The sequence below is a fragment of the Pezoporus wallicus genome, unplaced genomic scaffold, assembly GCF_028554395.1.
Source record: "Pezoporus wallicus isolate ANWC-B61680 ecotype Strahan unplaced genomic scaffold, APGP_CSIRO_Pwel_v1 contig_6999, whole genome shotgun sequence".
Classification (NCBI taxonomy): Eukaryota; Metazoa; Chordata; class Aves; order Psittaciformes; family Psittacidae; genus Pezoporus; species Pezoporus wallicus.
This window is the reverse complement of record NW_026640180.1, coordinates 4,657,362-4,679,046: the sequence shown is the minus strand read 5'-3', so window position 1 is coordinate 4,679,046 and position 21,685 is coordinate 4,657,362. Positions and strand designations below refer to the sequence as shown.

At 43.2% G+C, this 21,685-nt stretch overlaps 2 protein-coding genes across 6 annotated transcripts in view; both read left to right on the top strand.

Annotated features, from left to right (window-relative positions):
- The window catches only part of EMCN (endomucin), a 55,891-nt gene extending 39,752 nt beyond the window's left edge, over positions 1-16,139 (top strand). Inside the window, exons 9-12 of one of the 3 annotated variants that reach the window (XM_057417942.1) lie at positions 616-640; positions 1,650-1,711; positions 13,307-13,369; positions 14,534-16,139. In XM_057417942.1, the coding sequence (XP_057273925.1) occupies positions 616-640; positions 1,650-1,711; positions 13,307-13,365 (146 nt within the window). In that variant the 3' untranslated portion in view covers positions 13,366-13,369; positions 14,534-16,139. Of the gene's footprint in view, positions 1-615; positions 641-1,649; positions 1,712-6,249; positions 6,611-10,227; positions 10,845-13,306; positions 13,370-14,533 lie in introns of those variants that run through there. The other 2 variants (XM_057417941.1, XM_057417943.1) reach the window with 2 other exon arrangements.
- TRMT10A (tRNA methyltransferase 10A) overlaps positions 1-21,685 on the top strand; it is a 288,696-nt gene that overhangs the window by 72,910 nt on the left and 194,101 nt on the right. The gene's annotated exons all lie outside the window — the stretch shown is intronic.

The following is a 21,685-nucleotide window of genomic DNA, read 5'->3' as shown; positions in this document are numbered from 1 at the left end:
GAGAGTCCTGTGCCTGGTATCATGGGGCTAGAATAGGCTCTGTGTATCCGATATAACCCCCTGGCCCCCATCCATCTGCACACACTTTCACATAAGAATAAAATACATTCAGTATATGATTCATTTTGGGGAGAAACCTCTTCCTCATTGATGGGGCAGACAGGCTCTGTTCTCAGATGTCATGCCAGGTTAAACCCCCCAGAGAGTACAGCCTGGCAGCTTGTTCCTTCACTTTCCTCTCCTGTCTCTCTTAGCTCACTTGTTACATACTGGAGAGCCATTCCATGCTCGCCTCCTCTGTGCCAGCTACCTGGGGATTCGGGAGCTGCAGGGAAAAACGTGCTCCTGTTGTGCTCTTGCACAAGTCACATATCATTTTCCTTAGTTTCCAGAAGTATCTGTTTGGGCAATATCAGTTCACTTTCATAGATGACATGGTTACCTTTTGGGAAGATGAACTAGAAAAGTAATTAAAATTCAAGCTGGTCAATTGTGTTAATGTGCTTAATGCAATAATGCAAAATCACAACTAAGCCTTCTGCTAGCAACTGCAATAGCTGTTTACTTAAGTGAGTCCCAGCAGTCAAAATTATATTAACTTTTTCCTTCTTCCAGAGAGACAAGAGAACAGCACTGAACAGTAAGTTGAATCCTGTCTTTTCTTTGCTTTGAGATCTCTCATGGGGCACTTGTGATTGCAGCAGATTCTGCATGAGATTTGCTTTGATCTTTCTCTGTTTAAATGTAATAAGTAGTTGCTACCCCAAGGAGAAATATCCTATTGAAAGTGATGCACTTGCAGTTATTGTACACTAGTATGCATGATAAGCATCTGTTCCAGCATGTATAGAAATGTGATGGCTCTTAATTGTTTTCCAAGGGATCTTTCGAAATGGAGAAATGGTTTATGCTATGCCACAGGGCCCATTGGCCCAGTCTTTTTTTCTCTTCTTTGTGAGTTTCTGCACCATTGATTTTTATCTTTTTTTCCATCCTTTCTAATCCCCCTTCTTTTGTTCATGTTTTCTCTCTTTTTAATATTTCTTATTCTGGCTTTTCTCTTTCTTTTTCTCTTGTCCCCTATTATTACGTATTACTCTGTTCCATATTCTATCCACTAGTCCATTTGCAGAGGCTTAGTTAAAACCGTATTGGCTAAGGAGTTTGAGGAGAGTGAAACAGAGAAAGAATCATTACAAGATATATACTAGAAGCCATTGAGTCTGGCTGTGGCCTCCATGTTTTGTATGTCCAAAAGCAACATTTGGGCTGCTGATTTACTTGCTAGCCCTGATTCCCTGGACATCTAAAATGACCCTTCTTGCTACTCAACATCACCAAAAGCCTTGTATTGACAGAGAAAAAAGATGACTCCCTCTTTTCCCCAAGTGCATTTCTGTGGAGTGCTAGAGTGAACCCGGAGTCATGCAACTTGATTTATTACCTATTTTAAGAGGAAGGTATTTTCAGAGATTTCGGTGTATGGTGTTTTCCACCACCCCAATTTACACATGGCCCCATGCAAAGCCCATTTCAAGCTTGCCAGTACAGACTGGCACAGGTGCTGCCTCCTCCAGATTATAATCCTCAGATTTTTTTGCCTGACCAACATGCAGACTCTCTGCTTGCCTGTTTTCTGACTTCAACAGAGCCCAGTCAGATAAAGAAGGAGTCAAACTTCTTTCTGTGAAGACAACTTCTTCGGATACCGGTGAGTATTTCCTTCATGTGTATGTCTGTCTCCTCCTCTGAGCCCAGAGAAGAGCAGTTTGCGATGTCATTTCCAATAGCAAGACCATCTTCAGTGTCTGTCAGATCAAAATCACTGCAAACAGTTCTTCTACAGTACAAACCCCCAGACTGGGAGCCTGTAGAGCAGCAGTGCAGCTGCACTGTGTGTGGTATCTGTACTTGGGAATGAGAAGTATAACTGGTTTAGGAAAAATCAATTTTTAAAATCATTGATTGTAAGTGATCTACAGATTGGCACGTTCAGGAGTAACTCCAATCATGATATTTATCAGCTAGATCCGGATAAACAAGGGACTCTGGGGACTGATCCCAGGGGCCAAAAGGTTTGGGAGTCAGTGCTGTATGTAAACAGGGCTCAGCTGGAGTTGGTGTCAGCTGTGTTCAGTCAGCCCTGTACCCAGCCACCCTTTGCAGTCAAAGTCCTACTCTCATTGCAAATTCCTTTGTCCTGTGCTTCAGTGATGCGGTTTCTTACAAATAATGTGGTAATAAAGTCTAAAGGAACAGAGGTTATAGATTACATGAACAAAAGAAAGCAAAATCTCATCCATATAAGCAAAGAGATGGATGCAGTTATACATTCTGCAGGAAACAGAGTAGCGCAAAATAAGACTGAGGCAGAATAAAATTCTAGCTAATATGATTCCCACTATCTAAAACCAACCAACCAACCAACCACCTCTTATGGCAGAGCTACTCATGCTGAAACTTCTCCCCTTCATCCATTGCTTCCTCAGCCATCTAGGTCCCACCTTTGCTCTCTTGCTCTTGCCTCATCTAAGGAAGACCCCAGGAAAAACAGCTTCATACTTTATGCTTTTTTGGCCATCTATTTCCCCCACTGACATTTCGGAGGTTGCCTGATAGCTGCTCTCCCTTTTCCTCTGAATTCTTGGGAAGCCCACTGAAACACTTAATCTGAAGTATCCTTTACTTGCTGGAGAGGCACCATCTGCACTCTCCAGCCTTCTCTGCAGCTCCCAGAAGCTTTCGTGTGATCCAGGAGACCCACAGGGCTTCTCTGGCAGCCCTTGCCACAAACCATAGTTATGCTTCCAGCAGCCTCGCCAACACAGAGCAGTGTGCTAGGAGGCTAGAGGGGGAGGAGAAGGGCCTGCTCCGTTGCAAGATACATCATTCTGCCCCACTGCTGTTGAGCAAATGCAAACTAGCATTGGTACTTCAGCAACTGTGCTGTGGCACTTAAGTGACTGCACTTCAGAGCTTTGTGATTTGTGAATTGGGGGGGGGGGGTATGTCTTCGGGAATGGACTTTTAGCTTTAAGGAATATGAAGGTGCATGTATGTTTTCATTTATAATCATTGCGGGGTTTTGAAAGCTGGATGAAGTCAGATGCTGGAATTGATAGACATTTCTTGATTGATTCTTCCCTCACACTGGTTTCAACAATAAAATAACTTCATTGACAGCAGCAGAATGTGTTTTACAGCAGGGTAAATGAGAAAAGACTCAGGTTCACTGTTTTGGGTTTGGTTTCTTTTTCACAAGATGAGATCTGATGCCTGTTAATCAGCTTCTGGTTCACCAAGTATCTGAATGTCTTCCATCCAGAGGATGCTTGATATTCTTTTTTTACTGAAATATGATGTATGTGTGCTATAATTGGAAGGTATGAGTCATAACCACTTAGAAGGCAAGATTCTTGCCCTCATTAATACAATTCATATTTAAACTAGTTACCATTTTGTCTTTAATTCTTACATTTTTGTGTGTTTCAAAATGAAACATGCTTTCACAGGAATGGAAGTCCTGTTTTTCTCCAGGATTTTAGACACTTACTGCTTAAATTAAAAGCACTCTGAAAGCAGGGCCTGTTTTCTTACAGAAATATTTGTCACTCATACCAGTATTTTTAAGTGTGTTAGGATGCCTGCCCATTTGAATGAGATTTACTTGCTGCATTAAAAACTTGAGCATGAAAGCAAGTGTTTCTTACAGTACAGATAGAACTTGAGAAATGTCTGAGTCGTGGTCCCTCAACTGAAAACAATTGCACTACATAGAACTTCTTTACATGCATTCCTCCTTTTCCTTTTTAGATGCATAAAATCCAGCTCAAATAAAGATGAATTAATTGTCCAGCTGCTTAGAAATTTGTGTTGTAGCCACCTCTGATTGTACATGCCAACAAAATTACAAAGGGCTTGACTAAATCTAGAAGATTCTTAAGAACAGCCTTAACCTTACAGATAGATCTACATTATCCTCTCACTATCAATAGCCTGCTCAGCTGCCTATGGTGAAGCATATACACAACAAAGTTCTGCTTTGACATGTATTCAAATTAAGCTTTATTAGAAGTATATATTTTTTTTTTTTACTTTTTATCCCAAACAGAACATTGTAAGATTATATAGTTGTGTTAAAACTATGTAAAAACATGTAAACAAAAAGATATGACCTACAAAGTGCTCAAGCAGGCAACCTAGAAAAACCCTGTGTGAGTGTTGTGCATGATATGTCTTGATCAAAGGATATGAGAACTTTTATCTTGACTTATTTTATCTATCTAAAAACTAAGCCAGCTACACATAGACAGTTGAAAGAGATGTATGTGTCCAGAGGGCTATTTATTCCTTCTGCCTTAGACATGTATCTTGAACTGAAATGAGCTGACCTATTCAGGTCCATTGACTACTGAAGGATCCTATTTCAGGGCTTCTAAAAAAAATGAAAGAAAGACTCCTTTTTTCAGAAGCATAGCTGAAATAAATTTAATCAAGAATGGTATTTCAAACACCTACCATTAATGTGAAGGAGTACAGGAAAAGTAAAGTGCTCAGTTAAGCCTGGACTAATGTTATGATTTTAAATGGAGCAGTCTCATCAAGAACACCCAGTAAAACTGAGCTTTAATATTCTCATTTTTAAAACCTCATCTTAGAAAAATAGCTTTTCTGATGGCTGTGGCCTGTGAGGCACAACTGGCTGAGAATTGATGTAAAGTAAAAAACCAGACAGGCAACACTAAACACCTTGAATTTTTCATGTACTTTGCCAGTGAACTATAACACCTGATGCAAGATAAGTGCCTGTACTTGCATCTTACATGAAAACTCAGCTTGGATAAAAATGCTCAGGGTACTGATTCGTCTCATTTTACACTAATGTACAAATGCAGTACTTACTGCTGCCATTCCGGGTTGAATGTACAGGCATATTAAGGTTGTCCCTTCCCAGGAAGAATAAAAGGTCTTCTACAATAGGGAGCTCTGGAAAACCTACCAGCAAAAAATATTTCTTATTTGGGATTCAATATAGCCCACAGAACTGCATGTTCAGCTTGTCAGTAGTAGATCTGTTTCCCAAGAATGTAAGATGGAGGGTTTTACTTGATGGCTAAGAGATCAATACTATCATCCGTGATAGTAATGGTAAAGCATTGCCTACCTTGAAAACATCTCTAACTTTTTCTGTAAGGGTTCACATGTATTTCACTGAAAACCGCCAAAGGTATTGAACACCTTTTAGGATTCATGAAATTCTGAAGGATGGAAACTCCTCAGTAACAGAAAGGTTGGGGAATAGAAATTGAGGTAAGGTTACTCCATGCAGATAAATGATGTGTGATAGAAATACTGATACCTGAGTAATGATGTGAAAATTCTCCTTTATGGCTATTGTCTGGAGTGCCCATTCTAGAGCAAGTAAAATGTATAAAGGGCCTTTATAGTAGCAGCACACTAGTTCAATATTCAGTATAAAGTCTCATATGAATGTGCAGGTGACACAGTACTTCAGAGCTGTTAGGTATAATCCTGGCACCTTAAGCACAAGCTGATTCATGAGGGCATGTGTTCTAACCAGTGTGTGCTCTTTTCAGATGACAGGGTAGGATATGACGTATTTGGCTTGTAGGGGTATTGTCTGTTTTGCCCTGAATTTGCTCAAAGGATATTAAATGTGTCAAAGCTGATGTGCTCAGATTTTGGTGAGGCACCTGGAATGGAAGGTGGCTGGAGAAAGGTCCATGGTAAATGTCTGCATTAGGGCTTCCCGCGACACCCACTGTGAACACAAATGAAAATTCAAGCATTGCTAACTAAACAAAGCTGCGAAAATGTACCAGGCAAACATGGATATTTGAGGAGACATCTGACATGTCACATGTGAAACACCCTTAATTTATTGTAATCACACCACAGAAATGGATCTGTCAATATCTACAAGCGCTCTCAGATGGCAGTGCAGTACAAAATAGTATGAAGCAAGGATGTAGAACAACCAGCATTCCCGTGTGCTCCACATCTCTTCCAAAAGCTGCTGCTGGTTAATAGTAATAACAACCTTAGAGCTGTTACCTGCTTCTTCAACTGGATGTACCTCCTGCCTGTAGATTTTCATAACATTTCTTGGGTGCATCACTTGCACAAGAAGAGCTACCTACCTTGAAGACATGTGTCCGTTCGTGGCATAGATTAATTGGACCCCATAACTTCAGCCACTTTTGAGATGACCCTGGTTTGTGCCTGCAGCATTCCCCTAGACTTCCTGAATTTCCAAAGACTTCTGTATAAAGGCTTTGATGATTCCTAGCCTTCAACAGCAGAGGCCAGTGACTGTACTATACATAGTGACTAACCACTGAAACCATCCCAGAAGAAAGAAAAAAACCTTGTTCTCATTCAGCACAAAAACTTACCTCAGTCACTGGGATATACAAGAAGTTCAGCACCTGATGAGACAGCCCACAGTGGTGCTAGGTTTTGGACCTGGAAAACCCTGTAGTCTTCTTAAATTACATGGTTGAATAAAAATATCTTCATCACCACTTTCCATGAATCTCCAAATGCTGAGACTGTTAACTGTTCTGCCCCACACATCAAACCATAGATATGGCTGGGCAGACAATCTGGACAAATCTGGAGCTGGGCAGACAACCATTCCTCCTCGGTTTCTACTATGCTGAGCACATCTGAGCATGGACTGCAGCATTTAAGAAGGTAAGAAATCTTTGGGGTTTACCTCATTAGGGGCCCAATCCAGGGAAATTTACCCCTGCCAGGGGGCATGGTTCCACAGTGGGCCATGTGGTTTCTCAACATGTGTTGGTACTTTCATCTGTCTCTTATTTTGTCTAGGATCCAGGTGGATGCCTCTAGGAGCAGGTGAAGAAGCTGAATCTCTAGGTGAGGCACTCTGGCACTGAAAATTCCCTTGACTCCTACCCTGCAAGAAAAGCAGTGCAGGTCAGCAAAGAGCTTCCAGCAGACAAGCTGCATGTTTAGAAGTGGTAAGAGCAAGTGTTCCTACTAATGTGAGGATGTGATATTGATTATTACTTTTTCCTGTTATGAGCTGTGCTTTCAGTGTCTTATTTCTTTTCCCTGCAGGTGAAAAAACTAGAAGCTGCTTCAATAGAAAAGGGTCCCCTCGCAACAGATAGAAGTACCTGCTTCCCTTTCTGTCTCTTTCTCATTTCTGATACTCAATTTTTTTTTTAACCTTGCTTTGTATAATGGCCTGAAGTTGTATTTTCTTTCTTCACAGAAACTGAAGAATAAACTTTCTCAGCCTTTTGCAGCTCATGGCTGGATTCTGTTTGTGTTTCCTCACCTGCACATGTTTCCAGCTGAGATTTTTGGGCCAAACTGTAGTCAAAAGCATTAAACAGCATATGTTTCCTGCTATATTTCTAATTCAGTTTGTGACCTGTGCATATTTGCAAGGGTATTTAAAGTAGTTTCTCACAGTCAGAGACTGCTGAGGGTCAGCTGATGTTTTCATCTGTGGAGTGTTTGTTAACTTTCCAGCCTGCAGCTTTCTGAGATGTTCTGATGGTGGAGGAGCCACTTCCCACCTTTTGCCAGCAGTTCAGCAGCAATTGCCTTCCTATCCTTCACCTGAACCTGTCCATACGTTCTCCCTCTGCCATGGTGAATTGTACAGATCCTTCTGTCCTGCTGACAGTGGTGAGGACCAGTTTGCAGGAGCATGGGTTAAGTGTGTGGCAGGGGAGCACTGTAGCACGTCGCAGATGCTGGACCAGCGGCACATACCAAACCCACCCAGTGCATTCAGCTGCTGAGTCCCACGCAATGCTGTTCTCCAACATCTGTAACACAGCCCTCTTTCTTTCAGTTGAGCATGGTAAAACTAGACATTTAGATGCCTGTGTCTGTAGAGATAGTTTTATACTTCTATAAAAAATAGGCTTCTGCAATCATATTTTATGAAAAACTTGCTTTAATTCTTTGCTCCAAACTAGATTGCCACTTCTGATCAATTTCTCAGCAGCAGATATTACAGTGAAATAGCAGTGCAGCTCATTTTTTTTCTTTCGTTACAGACAGTGTAACCTGGGATACAGTACAACCTATTTTTTATGTCAAACACTATTTTTTTTATCCTTTTCCTTCCAGCTTTTCTAATGTCTTGCTTTTCCTGGGCTTTGCCAGGTGGAAAACATGCTGTACTCATAGTGATATGACCTATTAACTCTCTTTGATATCAACATGTTCTGCAGTGTATGTGTATTCTGAATAATATGCTCAGATTTTGAATCAAATAGAGGAGGGAAGAGGAAATTATAGTGAGATTAATACAACAGCCTTCCACAGAGGTGACACAAAGAAATGTTTGTTTCAGAGATTCTAAATTGATTTCATACAATCTGTAATTTCAGCTACACAATAATATAATATGTGTCCATTACTTATTCACAAATAATGTGCCCATTACTTATTTGCAAATACTGGCATCAGGATGCAACATTAATAGTCAGAAACAAGTATATTTGTGGAAGTGAAAAATCAAATCAAATACTGCACAAGTGACATTTTAATTAGGAAGAAAAACTTGCATTTTCAGTGTAATGCTATTACTTTCCTGGTTAACATTTAACTTTGAAGAGCCCTCAGGATCTGTATACTCAGTCTACTTCCCATGCACTTAAGTATGTTGAAGGATCAGGAGTCCTGAATACAAAATTCTTCCTATTACATCTTCCTCATCCTCATCCTTTTTAAGCATGACTGCGTTTTAGAGAAGGATGCATGCAGTGTGTATTGGATTGGACCCATGCCTAGACTGTTAATTTACTTGGGTTAGTTGGTGATCAGGGTCCTGGCAGAAGTGATTGAGGGGTGCCACATGAAAGGCTGTGCATATGAAAGGCTCTGCATATGAAAGACCGTTGCTGTATTTTGGTATTTGCTAGAACAACTTCTCTTTTAACATTGAAGCTAAGAAACCAAGACCTAAGCCAGCAGTACCTGCTCAGATCCTGCGTCAATGTAGCCCCACATAGAATCATAGAATCATAGAATAGTTAGGGTTGGAAAGGACCTTAAGATCATCTAGTTCCAACCCCCCTGCCGTGGGCAGGGACACCTCACACTAAACCATATCACCCAAGGCCTCGTCCAGCCTGGTCTTGAACACTGCCAGGGATGGAGCACTCACAACCTCCCTGGGCAACCCATTCCAGTGCCTCACCACCCTAACAGTAAAGAACTTCTTCCTTATATCCAATCTAAACTTCCCCTGTTTAAGTTTTAACCCGTTACCCCTTGTCCTGTCACTACAATCCCTAATGAAGAGTCCCTCCCCAGCATCCCTATAGGCCCCCTTCAGATACTGGAAGGCTGCTATGAGGTCTCCATGCAGCCTTCTCTTCTCCAGGCTGAACAGCCCCAACTTCCTCAGCCTGTCTTTATATGGGAGGTGCTCCAGTCCCCTGATCATCCTCATGGCCCTTCTCTGGACTTGTTCCAACAGTTCCATGTCCTTTTTATGTTGAGGACACCAGAACTGCACACAATACTCCAGGTGAGGTCTCACAAGAGCAGAGGAGAGGGGCAGGATCACCTCCTTCGACCTGCTGGTCACACTCCTTTTGATGCAGCCCAGGACACGGTTGGCTTTCTGGGCTGCGAGCGCACACTGAAGCCGGCTCATGTTCATTTTCTCATTGACCAACACCCCCAAGTCCTTCTCTGCAGGGCTGCTCTGAATCTCTTCTCTGCCCAGCCTGTAGCTGTGCCTGGGTTGGTTCCTCTCACTGAGGGCTGCTAGCACAAGATCTAAAGGAAAGGATAGCAAATAAGGAAGGAGTCCAGTAATGTGGCCTCTGCCATAACCTTCCAGCAGTCTGTGGCTTTGAGATGTCCTGAGTAAAGGTTGTATCATTGGTGTTTTGCAGCTCTCAGTGGCTCTTCCATGAATTTGTCTTATCCGCTGTGGCATCACAGCCTCCTGCTGCAGCACATTGGACAGTTTAACTAGAGATCTGTCTGTATTACATGACAGTAATGTTTAGAGACCTCCTGGTGCCTATGCTTACAATTCAATTTCAGACAAAACCTAACCAACAGGTGCACCACTGGAGAGTAAAAGGTTTAGTGAAAGGATTTGCTCGTCAGCTAAAACTTCAATGTCAGTGTCAGTCTAATTTCGTTTTCCAAATATTTTGCCTAAGGCCTCTTTCTCAAACTGTACACCATTTCTTTCAGTTTTTATAGAAGTGCATGATACATATGAGGTTGGCTTCTCACTGCCCTCTGCCAGTCTATCTGAGCCCACAACTCCTCCTCCATCAGGAGAGGTGTCACGAGGCCGGACCACAGGTAAAGGGGGTCTCGTTGCACTTGCAGCTGTGCAGTTGTCAGTGCTTTGTTAACTGCACCAAATACTTCTTTCCAGCTCCCTTAGGCTCCCACTTTTGCAGTTCACACATGCACTTATCAAAGTAGACAAACATGCAATGAATTTTCAACCCATTATCAAGAAAAGTATTGCCATTGCATCTATCAAATTGGATCAACCAATAGCTTTATGCAAGATGCTGTATAACTATATTGTGAGAAGCTCTCAAGTCTCTCCTGATACCTTTTATCTCCTCATGAGCAAGACTAGAATTTCTGTGTCATCCTCTCCTAAATGCATAACCCAGAATCAACAAAAGCCAATTTTTCATTGATGTTGCTGTCCAGCAATTTTGCTCTTGTTGATATATAGTCTGCATAACTGTACCGTATCTCCCAGTGACAAGGCTTCAAAGTAGGCAATCTATCTAGACCAGTTGAACACCGCCATGGCACTGTGTATATCCTCTGGTGTGAAATAATTTCTTCAGTTGATTAAAATATCGTTTGTTCTAACAAAATGCTAAACACAAGTATTTGGTTTTTGTTTCCCTTATGGGAAGCAAGGTCTAATCCATTGTTTTTAGTGGGTGCTCGTTTAGGGGCAAGTTTGGTCTTTTACAGTCTCAGAATTTATTTCTGTCAGTTAAGGCTATTCTGAGATCAATAAAAATGTCTTTCTACTTGCAACTAACCCGACTATTCTTCTGTATTGTCTCTTTGTGTTGCAGCTGGGTATTTAGTACAGCATCAAACTGCTGAGCCTTTAGACTCCAAAATTTTTCCAGATACCTCAGTCTCAAGACGTCCTGCAGCTCTGCATCTAAAACCTTGTGTTACCCTTGTTTCTCTTGAACACACAGCATCTGTATGACCATTTCTTCTCCAGTATATAATCATTCTCTCTTTATCACTGAACTGTTAGTTGGTACTAACAATCATAGACCCCATAATGCAAATATCTTCAGACATATTTGCAGCCGTGGGGTAGCAATAACTTGGTTTTGTTTCAGAATTCTAGCAGGCTCCTGCCCTGTTGGGAGCACAATGGCAAAGCAACACTGAGCATCCCTGAGCCATCATCAGACAGTCACTGATATTATAGGGGGACATTGACCCCAGCAATAGTTTGTGGCAGTTCACTCTTTCCAGGGATTATGTGTGCAGCACCAGGAAATCAGATAGGGCATGTGAGTGTCTGGGTGCTCAGGGTCTGCAAGAAGGAAAATTCACCACTCCTGTCCCATACCTGCCAGCAGGTACCACTCAAGCAGTCTGCTGCCTGGAACCAGCACTGCTTCCCCCACCTCATGCTCTGATCCAAAACCTACTGACATAAATGGGACATTATCCAGGGAGCTAGGTGGGCTCTGGAGCCTCTCCTTAGGTGTGGTGTTTTCCTGTGGTGTGAAATATCAGTCTTCCATGTAAGTCTGCCTAATTTCTAGCATAGGCAGAGCAGCGAGCTGAGAGTGGAATTGATAACAAAGTATTGATATTTATTACAACTGTTGAATATTATCTTCTGCATGGTAATATATTTCTCAACTAATTTCTCCTACCCCTTTTGTAAACAATCTTGCCAATTTCTCCCTTTCGCACCCTAGTAAATCTTCTGTGTGTTGAACAAGGAAAGTAAAAAAGTTAAGAATGAAGAAATAATAAAGGAAGAAATAAATAATAAATTTTAAAATAAATTAGTGTTCTTGAAAATCTCATTACTTTGTTAGTCCAAAACTCTACAATATTTAAACTGGTTCATTTTATTTTAGCTTTTCAAAACAAGATTTTTACCTAACAAAAGCTTTTCACCTACCAAAACTGTATAAATCTTGTTGAAATGTTTCATTGGTTGTCTACAGGAGACTTGTGTTTTCCTTTTCTCTAGACGAAATTTATCACCAGAATTTTTGAAGCTCTAACTTAGCAACAATTTATAATGTTTTTTAATAATTTTATCTGAAATTGAACACTTGGGAAGTTGTCCTGGGTTCAGCACTTAAACCACAGCAGAAGTGAACAGCATTCCAGCATCTTATTGTTGAACGATTTTCAGTGTTTCTCACTGAACGTTATTAGAGACCAAGTTTCCTACTCATCTTTGAAAATCAAAGAGCTCTTTTTTGCTGCCAGAAAAAGCTATGTGAAAACCATTGACAAGTCTCTACTATTTTCTTCAGGGGCACAACTATTTAATTTGAGTGCTAATTGTTTGAATGCCTAATCAGTGAATCTGTTATAATCCTTATTACAGTTTTCAACCCCAGGCAATAGATCATATGCAAGCTTTTTAATACATAGTCGCTTTTACTAGACTCTGTTTCCATGGGGCTCTGTCCAGTCTGGGGACACCATTCCCTGTTCATCTCCATGTATGAATCTCTGTCACAAGGAAACTCAGCTGCTGTTTGTGGACACACATTTAGGAATAGGAAAACTGTAAACACATCCTCATCTGGAGGTTTATTTTTCTGCCTATAACTGCTGGCAGCAGCTCTGGTTCTCCAGGGAAGGAGCAGTGAGACCTGTGTGTAATCCCTGACTGAACATGTTAAAAGTTCATTTTCCTTCTCTGGAGGAACTGAGCTGCTGCCAGTGATACCAACAAAAAATAGTTTTATAGTTGTATCTTTTTATCATTTAATGTCCTAATCATAGTTAGACATTAACTAAAGTCTGATGCCTTTTCTAAGCCCTTGCGACCTGCCTTGGAAATACTTTGTGGTAGTACCTTACCCTATGAGAGCAAACCATAGGGGAAATAAGCTGTAAAACACAGAGGGAGTAGTAAAAATCTATTCTGTGGACAGTTTTTGCTGGTTAAATCAATCTGACAAGGAGACTGGCCAATTTGTGCAGTGGTCAGTGATGTGTCAGTGATGCTGGACTCATTTGTCCTTTTGTCTTTGCATGTTTAACTGATGCAAATGTATTTTCTGTTTCTTAGGAGAGCACTCGTCTCATGGGAAGAATAAAACTCGGCAACTTTTCACATCTCAACAATAAACACGTAAGTTTATTGCTTCTGTCTTGTGTGTTGTAACATTAGTGTTTGTTAATCTCGCTAACAGTTTCAGTATTGTGCCATATAACTAAACAAAAGGGTTAAAAATGCAAAGGTTTAAAAACGCAAAACAAAAACAGTAATGACTTCAGCTGGCAGCATCCTCAAGGAGCAACAGCTTAAACAAAGCTTAGCTTGAGCACAGCATCACCAACAGTCCCAGGTAAATGGAGGGACTGAAGCTGCAACCTCACCAAGGTAGATTTTTATAGGCACATAGCATTTGGCTTTAGCTGCTCAGCATTTCTGACTGTAATTCCCTAGGTGAATATTCATTTTGTTTGTGTGAGAAGTGAGAGATTTTTTAAGACTGCTGCCTATAAAAAAAGGAACATGGTACCCAGAAGAGTTCAGCTCCTTTGTTTTCATGACAAATCTGGGTCTGTTCCACATCATGCAAAAGCAAGCACTTTCACTGAGGTATTTTATTATGGCTTGAAATCCTTCGTGGCTAACACGCAAAACTGGCAAGTGTTAGGCAGTATGTGTGAGGGCAGAGACTCTCCCCAAGTTCCTCTGAAACCCATGGTTTGTGATGTGGGCGCTGGCACCACAATCTCCACTCTTACAGAGTTGCTTCTCTCATTTGTGGGCAAACGGGATCATTTGCTGACAGTGGGAGAAGGAAGTGGCTGTGGGAAATGCCCTGTGTGACCAGGGTAGAGCAGGGAGGTAGAGGAGAAGAATGGTCTGAGGAATTGGGTGTCAGAGCACATGTGAGGTTGACCAGCCTTCCACCATTGCTGTAGGATGAAGGTCCTTCAGAACAGGTCCCATTGCCCTCTGCTGAGAGAGATCTGGTTAACCAGAAATGTGGAGAGACCCTTTTGCAAAACAAGCTTGAATGGTTTTGGCCTGTTCTCATTTCCCCCAGGACGTACAAACAGAGCTTTCCTGATGCCAACAGTAAGGACAAAATAACCTTCTTTGTCCCTTGAACTAGAGCAGCAGAATGCAATTTTGTCTACATTACTGAAAACCCAGAGGTGGCTCTGTTTGTGCAGATGCAGGACAGTGTCCCAGACAGTGGATTTACTCCTTATTTCAGTTTTGCTCTTCCTGAACAACCTTACCTGGAATAATAAACTTGAGACACTGTTGTCGTTTCAGAGTGAAGCAACCTTGTTTATCACAATATGCAGGAACATCTCACCAAAGTTGCAGGAAATGTGGAGCGGCTGAAGTTTTTTGCCATGCAGGACATTTGCATTAATGACCAGCTCTTGACTTCTAAACCTCAAGTGCCTCCTGTTCCTTCTGGAATGACACGTAATTTTTTGATGGCTTAATAACTGGTATATCATGTATTTATTGTTTTCATATATACTAAAAGCAGGAAAACTTTCAAGAAGGTTGAAGAGAATGTAAAAATCGGGTGGTGTTTGCATAGCAGTTACTAAAAATGTTTTCTGCACATACAGGAAGGAATATGTTAGCATACTTTGTTGAACTTCTTATGGTAGATAAGGTTCTTTTAATTGTATGTAGCAAAATACAAGCAGGGCCTGACCCTTGAAACAGTACTGGGCAAATCGCCACTATGAAAATTAGTTCAGTGATTTCCATGAGACTCCTCCCTGTAGCACACACTTTGCTTGTCATAAATGTTTACAGGATGGGATGCCTGGGTGAAACGCTTAAGTGCGTGCTTTATCCTGTGAAGGGGGGAATATACCTTGCACTGAGGCGCTTTCAAGCTCTGTAAATTACTGAATATGATCCTTGTAATGTAGCAGGCAACATAGTCTATTTTCACCTGTTCCTAGGCTAATTGCATTATGTGTGCTATAAATATGTCTCCTATATAGCCTGGGGTGCAGGATAGGGACCAGCATGATAAGTAGTTTTACAGATGAACCTTCTCCCCCCTGTTCTGAGTCATGCATGGGATTCCTGCTGGTTATTGAATAATTCTGGAAGTTTGAAGAGTGTTTCAAGTGCTGATTACAGACTCTTAATTTGTACTGAGCTGGCAATTCAAGAATATCAAGTAGTGCTTCTACCTGCATGTATCCTACTTTTCTAGAACTATAAATGTTTGAAAAATGTATTACTGTGAGCATCTGCTTAGTCTTCATCCACTGACTCTGGTAGTGTGCTAAACCTCCACTGTTTAATTGACAAATGGAAAGAAGATAGCTGGTGGTGTAAGTGCAGGACCAAGAGCCAGAACAACAATCTAAGTTTTGATGCCTATTGATCCAACGTTTTTGAGGAGCTTCTCTCTTCAATTCCCCTTTCTGAAATAATAAAGCCTACCTGGCGGTGTGTAAGAGATTGAGCAGATTTGTTAGTCCATGTTTATACACAAAGCTGAAAAGTGTTCATTTCCCTGCGCTTGACAGTTGCTCTAATTTCCACTTTGATGGGTCTAATAATCCTCTGTCTTAGTGGCACCAAGAGAAACCTTAGATGAAGCTCTGTGAAGGACGGGGAACCAACAAGTGTCCTCATGCTGCAGCTGAATTTACGTGGTTCATTCAGGTATTCCTGGATCACTTGGGTTGCTCAGGAGCAGAGGACTCTTGGATGCCTACTTTGGGGAGGTCAGGCCATCTAAAATAGACAGGTTGGCATCTACAACTATTCAGATTTCTGATTGCTGAAGTTTCCTATGAAAAAAGGAATCATCGGGGACTTTCATGTTGATATCAAAAAGTCAGAAAAGTCATTTGTAGCATGTTGCATCACACTGAAAGGACGCCAGAAAAAAAAAACAAAACCAGAGGTTGTGAAATATATATATATGTTTGTGCAAAATTTGTTCTGAAATTACCATGATGTGTCAAGGAAAAACAAATAATTAGCTGCCTATTAAAAGTTATTCTCTTTATTAAGAGGCTCTTCTTTTTCTCTTTGCAGAAATGCAATTAATTACCCGTATCCAATACAACTATTGTTCATTACTGTTCATTCCTGTAGCACAGAGTGAGCTGAACTCTTTACAGTGAGCCTAGAGTGCAGGCATCGGATATTCTGGGCATGGTGGTGGCAGGGGGAGCATGAGACTGTGCAGAAGGCATGTAGAGTACAGAAATCTCCTCCTTGTTACAAGAGTTGATGGGGAGAGAGCAGGGCTTGTTGCAAATCTTGGTGCTGGAAGACTGAACAGCAAAATAGGGCAAGATGTTTGGGCTCTTCATGACAAGGGACATGGCAGACAACCAGGCTCTTATTGGAAGGCTGGGAAATGTGTCTCAAAGTGTCTGGTTTGTGTGAGTGGGCACTAAAGAAAACAACCAAAAAAACCCAAAAAACAGGTGTGGTTCAATGTATTGACTATTGACTTCCTATTCTAAGATGCTGAATCAAGCACCTTATTTGACTCGCATAAGAAAATAAATACTAGAAAAACATCTACTTTAATCATTATCATTATTTGGTCAGGGCAAGGGGTAATGTCTTCAAGATGAAAGAGGGTAGATTTAGATTAAATGCTAGGAAGACAGAACTTTTGGCATCAGCTACTTATGGCACTGCTCAGAAAGGTGCTCGAATAGAAAATATTTCTAGGGGCCATCTGCTTGATGTGGGAAAGCCACACTGCTCATGGCAGGCTGCTGCAATGGGAAGCAGCACCTCCGTCATGATACTGCACCCCCCAAAACCCTCAAAGGCTTTTGTGGTTTTGGAGCGAATCCACCCCACTGAAGAGGGAAAAACCATTTCACTGCACACCAGCACACAGTAGACTCAAAGAGAGGCTTAAGTCTCTCTGGCTTGGGATGGGAAGGGTGTTTGCAGCATCTTTGGAATGCCTCAGTTGCCAGCAGCTATCTGCTGACCCTAGAATCTGGCTTTTCTGCTGTGCCTCATGGTGGCAACGTTGCTTTTCACAGCCTGCCCTTCAGTTTCGGGGTGAGGGAGAAGTACAGTGTGCTGGCTATTGAATTGCTGTTGGATTTCTGTGGTGCTAGACCATTTCCTGGAGCTCACCCACTGGAGCATCCCCAGCCTCACTGCTGTGCTCTAGTGCACCAGCCAATTCCAGCACACTGCACCTATGGGCAAAGTGATTTCCTTGGGAAGCTTTAAACATACATCTCAGGACCTCTCTGGCTCCATTAATCATGGCTCCTCAATCTCTTCAAATTAGGACTCTATATCTAATAAAATAAATGAGCTGAAAGGTTACTCTATTGATTGCCAACTGAGACAGCTTTTCAGTTTATGGCTGAGGGCAATCTATAAAACACAAGCTTTAATTAACCCTGGTGAATGCAGCTGACACGAAATGCCAATACCTTCAGAATACTCAGCATAGACAGCTGAAGGATCTTCTCGGCTCCTTTGTGTCTACCGTGCACGCTCCCCTGTGTGAAGACCTGAGGCAGAGGCACTTCCCTAAAAGGCTGCACTGCTGCCAAGGCCAGAAACCTCTCTGCTGCCACCAGCATCCTCATTGCTGGCAGTGCCAGCTATGCCTGTTGATGTCTGTTTGCCTTCATCTTGAGGGCTGGACTAGATGACCTTTAAAGGTCTCTTCCAACCCAAACCATTCTATGATTCTGAGATCTTATCTGCCCATGGCTTTGCAGGTTGCCAGGAGAAAGACCCACAGGCAGCGTGCCACTCTTCCTCTTGTGGCTTCCACATTGCATACCTGTTCCCTGGAAAGATCTGCTGTACCCTAAGGACGTTTAGCAGCTCCAGGTTCTCCAGAGTTTGACATTTGAGGCCAAAGCTCCTGCAGTGTGCCAGCTGGGAACGGGACAGCCTGCAAAGGGCTCTTTCCTTCAAAACCTGCCCTAGGGATTTGAACCTGCAGCATCTTCTGGGGAAGCTAAAGGAGCAGTGTCTGGCCAAGGGTGAAAGGCAAGCCTGCCTGTGGGGAAGCGTGCCTCACTGCCTCACACGGCAGGGCTTCTGTGGCGGAGTTGCCAGATTTTGGAGCCACATCACAGCACTCAGGGGAACAACACTGAACAGTGAGACTACAGCGCTCACCCCCACCAACAACCCACTAAATAAAGCTGGGAGGGAAAGCAGGGCTGTGTGGGCAAGGAGCACTTTTCTGGTTTCCATCTCTGCTTTCCACAGTGCATTAATTCTTTCCAGATGAGGCGCTTTCTGATAGAAAAGGAACTGTGTTATTGTGCTCTTCATTATTATTAACAACTTTCAGCTTTCTTATTACATCAGTAGGACACTTCCCCGGGTCAGGGTTGCTATTCTTCTAATGAATGTGGCTCATTTGTCTCCCCCTCTCCCTCCCCGCTCTGCTTTTTGTCCGCTTGCTCTTTGGGTAGCAGTTTGATGTGTTGAGCTCTCACCACCTCCGCTGCCCCCGGGGCTGAAGTTCTGACGACGCTAAACAATTAAAATGCAATGCAATTACAGGCAGCACAGAATAAGCCAGCACAAACTCAGCCGTGCAGAACGCTGCGGAGACGGCGTGGCTGTCAGTGCCCGGCTCCAGGAGATCATCTGGCTTTTCTAAGCAACCATAATTGAGCGTTTCGCATGCGCCATGGTATGAACTGGTCAAAAGCCTATTTCCTGTGCACCCAGGAGCACCAGATGGATTGGATGGTCCCCGCAGCTCTTCAGGGGCTGCCGGCTTTGCACTTCAAGCCTCTTCTAGCTCTTGTACTTGTAAGCTTTATTTTCAACAGGTTTTATGCGTACGAGCCCCTTGCCTGAATTTAGCTGCTGAAGTGAGGAGGAAGCATGAGGAAGGGTATGACAAATGAAACCAGCACAGCTGGGGGAGTTCAGAGCCAGAGCTGAACTCTGCTGCTTGCATCCACCCCAAGGAAAGCCCATGGGAGAGACAAAACTGTCTCTGACCTTCTGTCCTCAGACTGTTTGCTGTGGGTCAGGATGTGCCCCAAGCCAGCCATTTTGATCACGCTCAGGTAGATACTTTCAGTCCTATTTTCATGAACCCCACACACACCTTCCTAAAGAAGACTTGGTGCCAGGGACCCCGGTAAGGAGCTGCCACTATCAAAAAAGTGATTACAGGGAGGCATTTCACCTGGGATTTAACAGCTCTCCTCTGTTAAGTGAAGCACACACACAATGCAAAGGGCAGGTGATTGCAGGTGCTTGTTGCAGCTGCTCTGCACAGAGAGGGCTGAGCATTGGGGCTGCCCCGATGTGCAGGTCAAATCCCAAAGGTGAGCTACAGGAAACTGTAAATGCTCCTGCCAGCTTAGCCAGAGCCCCTGCTCACAGCAGGATTGGCAAGGAAAGCATCCTGTAGGTACAAACTCAATGTGGCTGCCCATGGCAGCTCAGCTGTCCTGGACTTCATGGGCTTGCTTCCTGCATCCTTCCCAGGCCCCTTTCCTGCATCCCAAAATCTGTGGGCATTCCCTGCAGACATGGACAGCAATGACTTAACATTATGCTGTTCAACACTCTGCTCAAGGGGCCTGGTCTGGACCTCCAGGAAATGGAGATAAAATGGGACCTGTAAGTGAACCAGGCTACTCCTTTTGTGTTGACAAAGCTGGGTGCTTTGCAAGCCACGGGAAGGTTTCACGCTCTTGTGCCATAGTGTGCTTGGTAAAGGGGCTAGGAGAAGCACCCCACAGGGGAGCTGACGCCGAGGCACATGTGTCCCCATCACCCCAACAATTTCTTTCAGGTGCTGCCACTGTGTGATCACCAAGGAAATTCATCCCTGTGCTCTGTCCTCCCTCCCTCCCTCCCAGGTAGGTTTCTTATTGCTGGGTCTGGTTTGCACCTTCATCTCGGGTAGTGAATGCTGCCGTTTGCAAAGGATGGAGGCTTTGGGGTGTCTTCTATCCTCCAAAAAGCTGGATGAGCTCAGGCTGCCTTCAGTTGCCCAGGCTTGGCTGCTGGCTCAGGAGCAGGAAGGCTGAACACTGGGAGGAGGGTTTTGCTGGGGGGTTGTACAGTATTTGAGCACATCTCCGTGCCTGGTCCGTGGTGCACAGGGGTGGTGTGTCTCACTGAGCAACTACAGCAGGTCGGGGGAAAAACTGTTATCATCCTGTAGCTGCCTTTCTTCTCTTTAGAGAGGTGCTGCTGCTTTCAGCTGCTCCCTCAGCTGGTCTGCCTTTGCCCTCTTTGAATAAACCACAGCACTACAAGGGGGGTAGGCACCCTCACCTCTCCAGGCTGTACTCACTGCCCTTGCACAGCTGTGAAAGCATCTGCATACCTAGAAGAGCTATGTGGGACAGGCACCATCTGGCCCTCTCCACACAGCTATCACCCAGCTCTGTAACTACAAAATACAGTTAAAGGCTCCATTTTAAACTGTTAAAAGTTTGAAGCCCAACTGTTTGCTTGTTGTACCCAGCCTTGAAACCTGTAAGAGATGCAATCTAGAATGGCGCTTGCCTCCTCAAATGGTTTCCCAAAGCTCATTGTTATTTAAACTTATTTTTAAAAAGTATTTTAGTAGTTTTTGAAGCTTTGCTGGCCTGAAGCAGTCGCATGGCAGAGGGAAGGTGGTGGATTTCTGTTCCCCAAAGTGGAGCAATGTTGAAGGAGCAGCAGGCGGAGGGGAGTTCACCTCCTCCTTCAAGCAGTGTCTTAGGAGCAAAAGTAATGGATGGCTTTTGATGAATGAATAGTGGAAATACACTGTCTCACTGCTCTGGGCTTTCAAAGTTTCCAAGAAACAGTTTTCCTGTGCCTGCAGGTCACTGATGGCATGAGCTGTTCAGGGATTGCCTTTGGTGGGATATGCACCATACACTGGAGGACGAAGAAACTTGCACTGAACTCATCTTGGTGCCATTTGTAGGCTGGGAAATAGAGCCCTGCCTTTCTCAGGGTGGCTTTGCTCGCTGCCGACCATCTAGGCACAGCAGGACTGGGTCAGGTATGTGACATTTTTGACCACACACTCAGCTTTCTGTCCTTACACAGATTGTTAAAAGTATAAGGAGGAGAAATCCTGCCACATAAATAGTCAGCGGGGTTGCCTTGGGGCAAAAGGGTGTGTATTTACATACTCGTGCATCCTCTGGTAGAATAAAACCAGAGCTTGTGGCCTGATGTGTTTTCTTGAGCTACATCAGGTCATCCTATAATATCCCAGCCCCTCTGAAGGACAGAAGGGCAGGAGCCATTGCAAGGCAAAGGTGTGATTTGCAAAGGGGAGAGAAGGATCCTTGTTTTCTTGTACTTGCAAAAGACTTATGTGACAAACCGCACCTTTCAGAGGGTTGCTGTGGATTGCAGGATGAAGGGGACTTGTAGATCCAGAAACATTTGATATAAAATATTCCTTTTTTTTTCCTTTTTCATTAAATGAGAGCACCTAACCAGCTGGCTTCC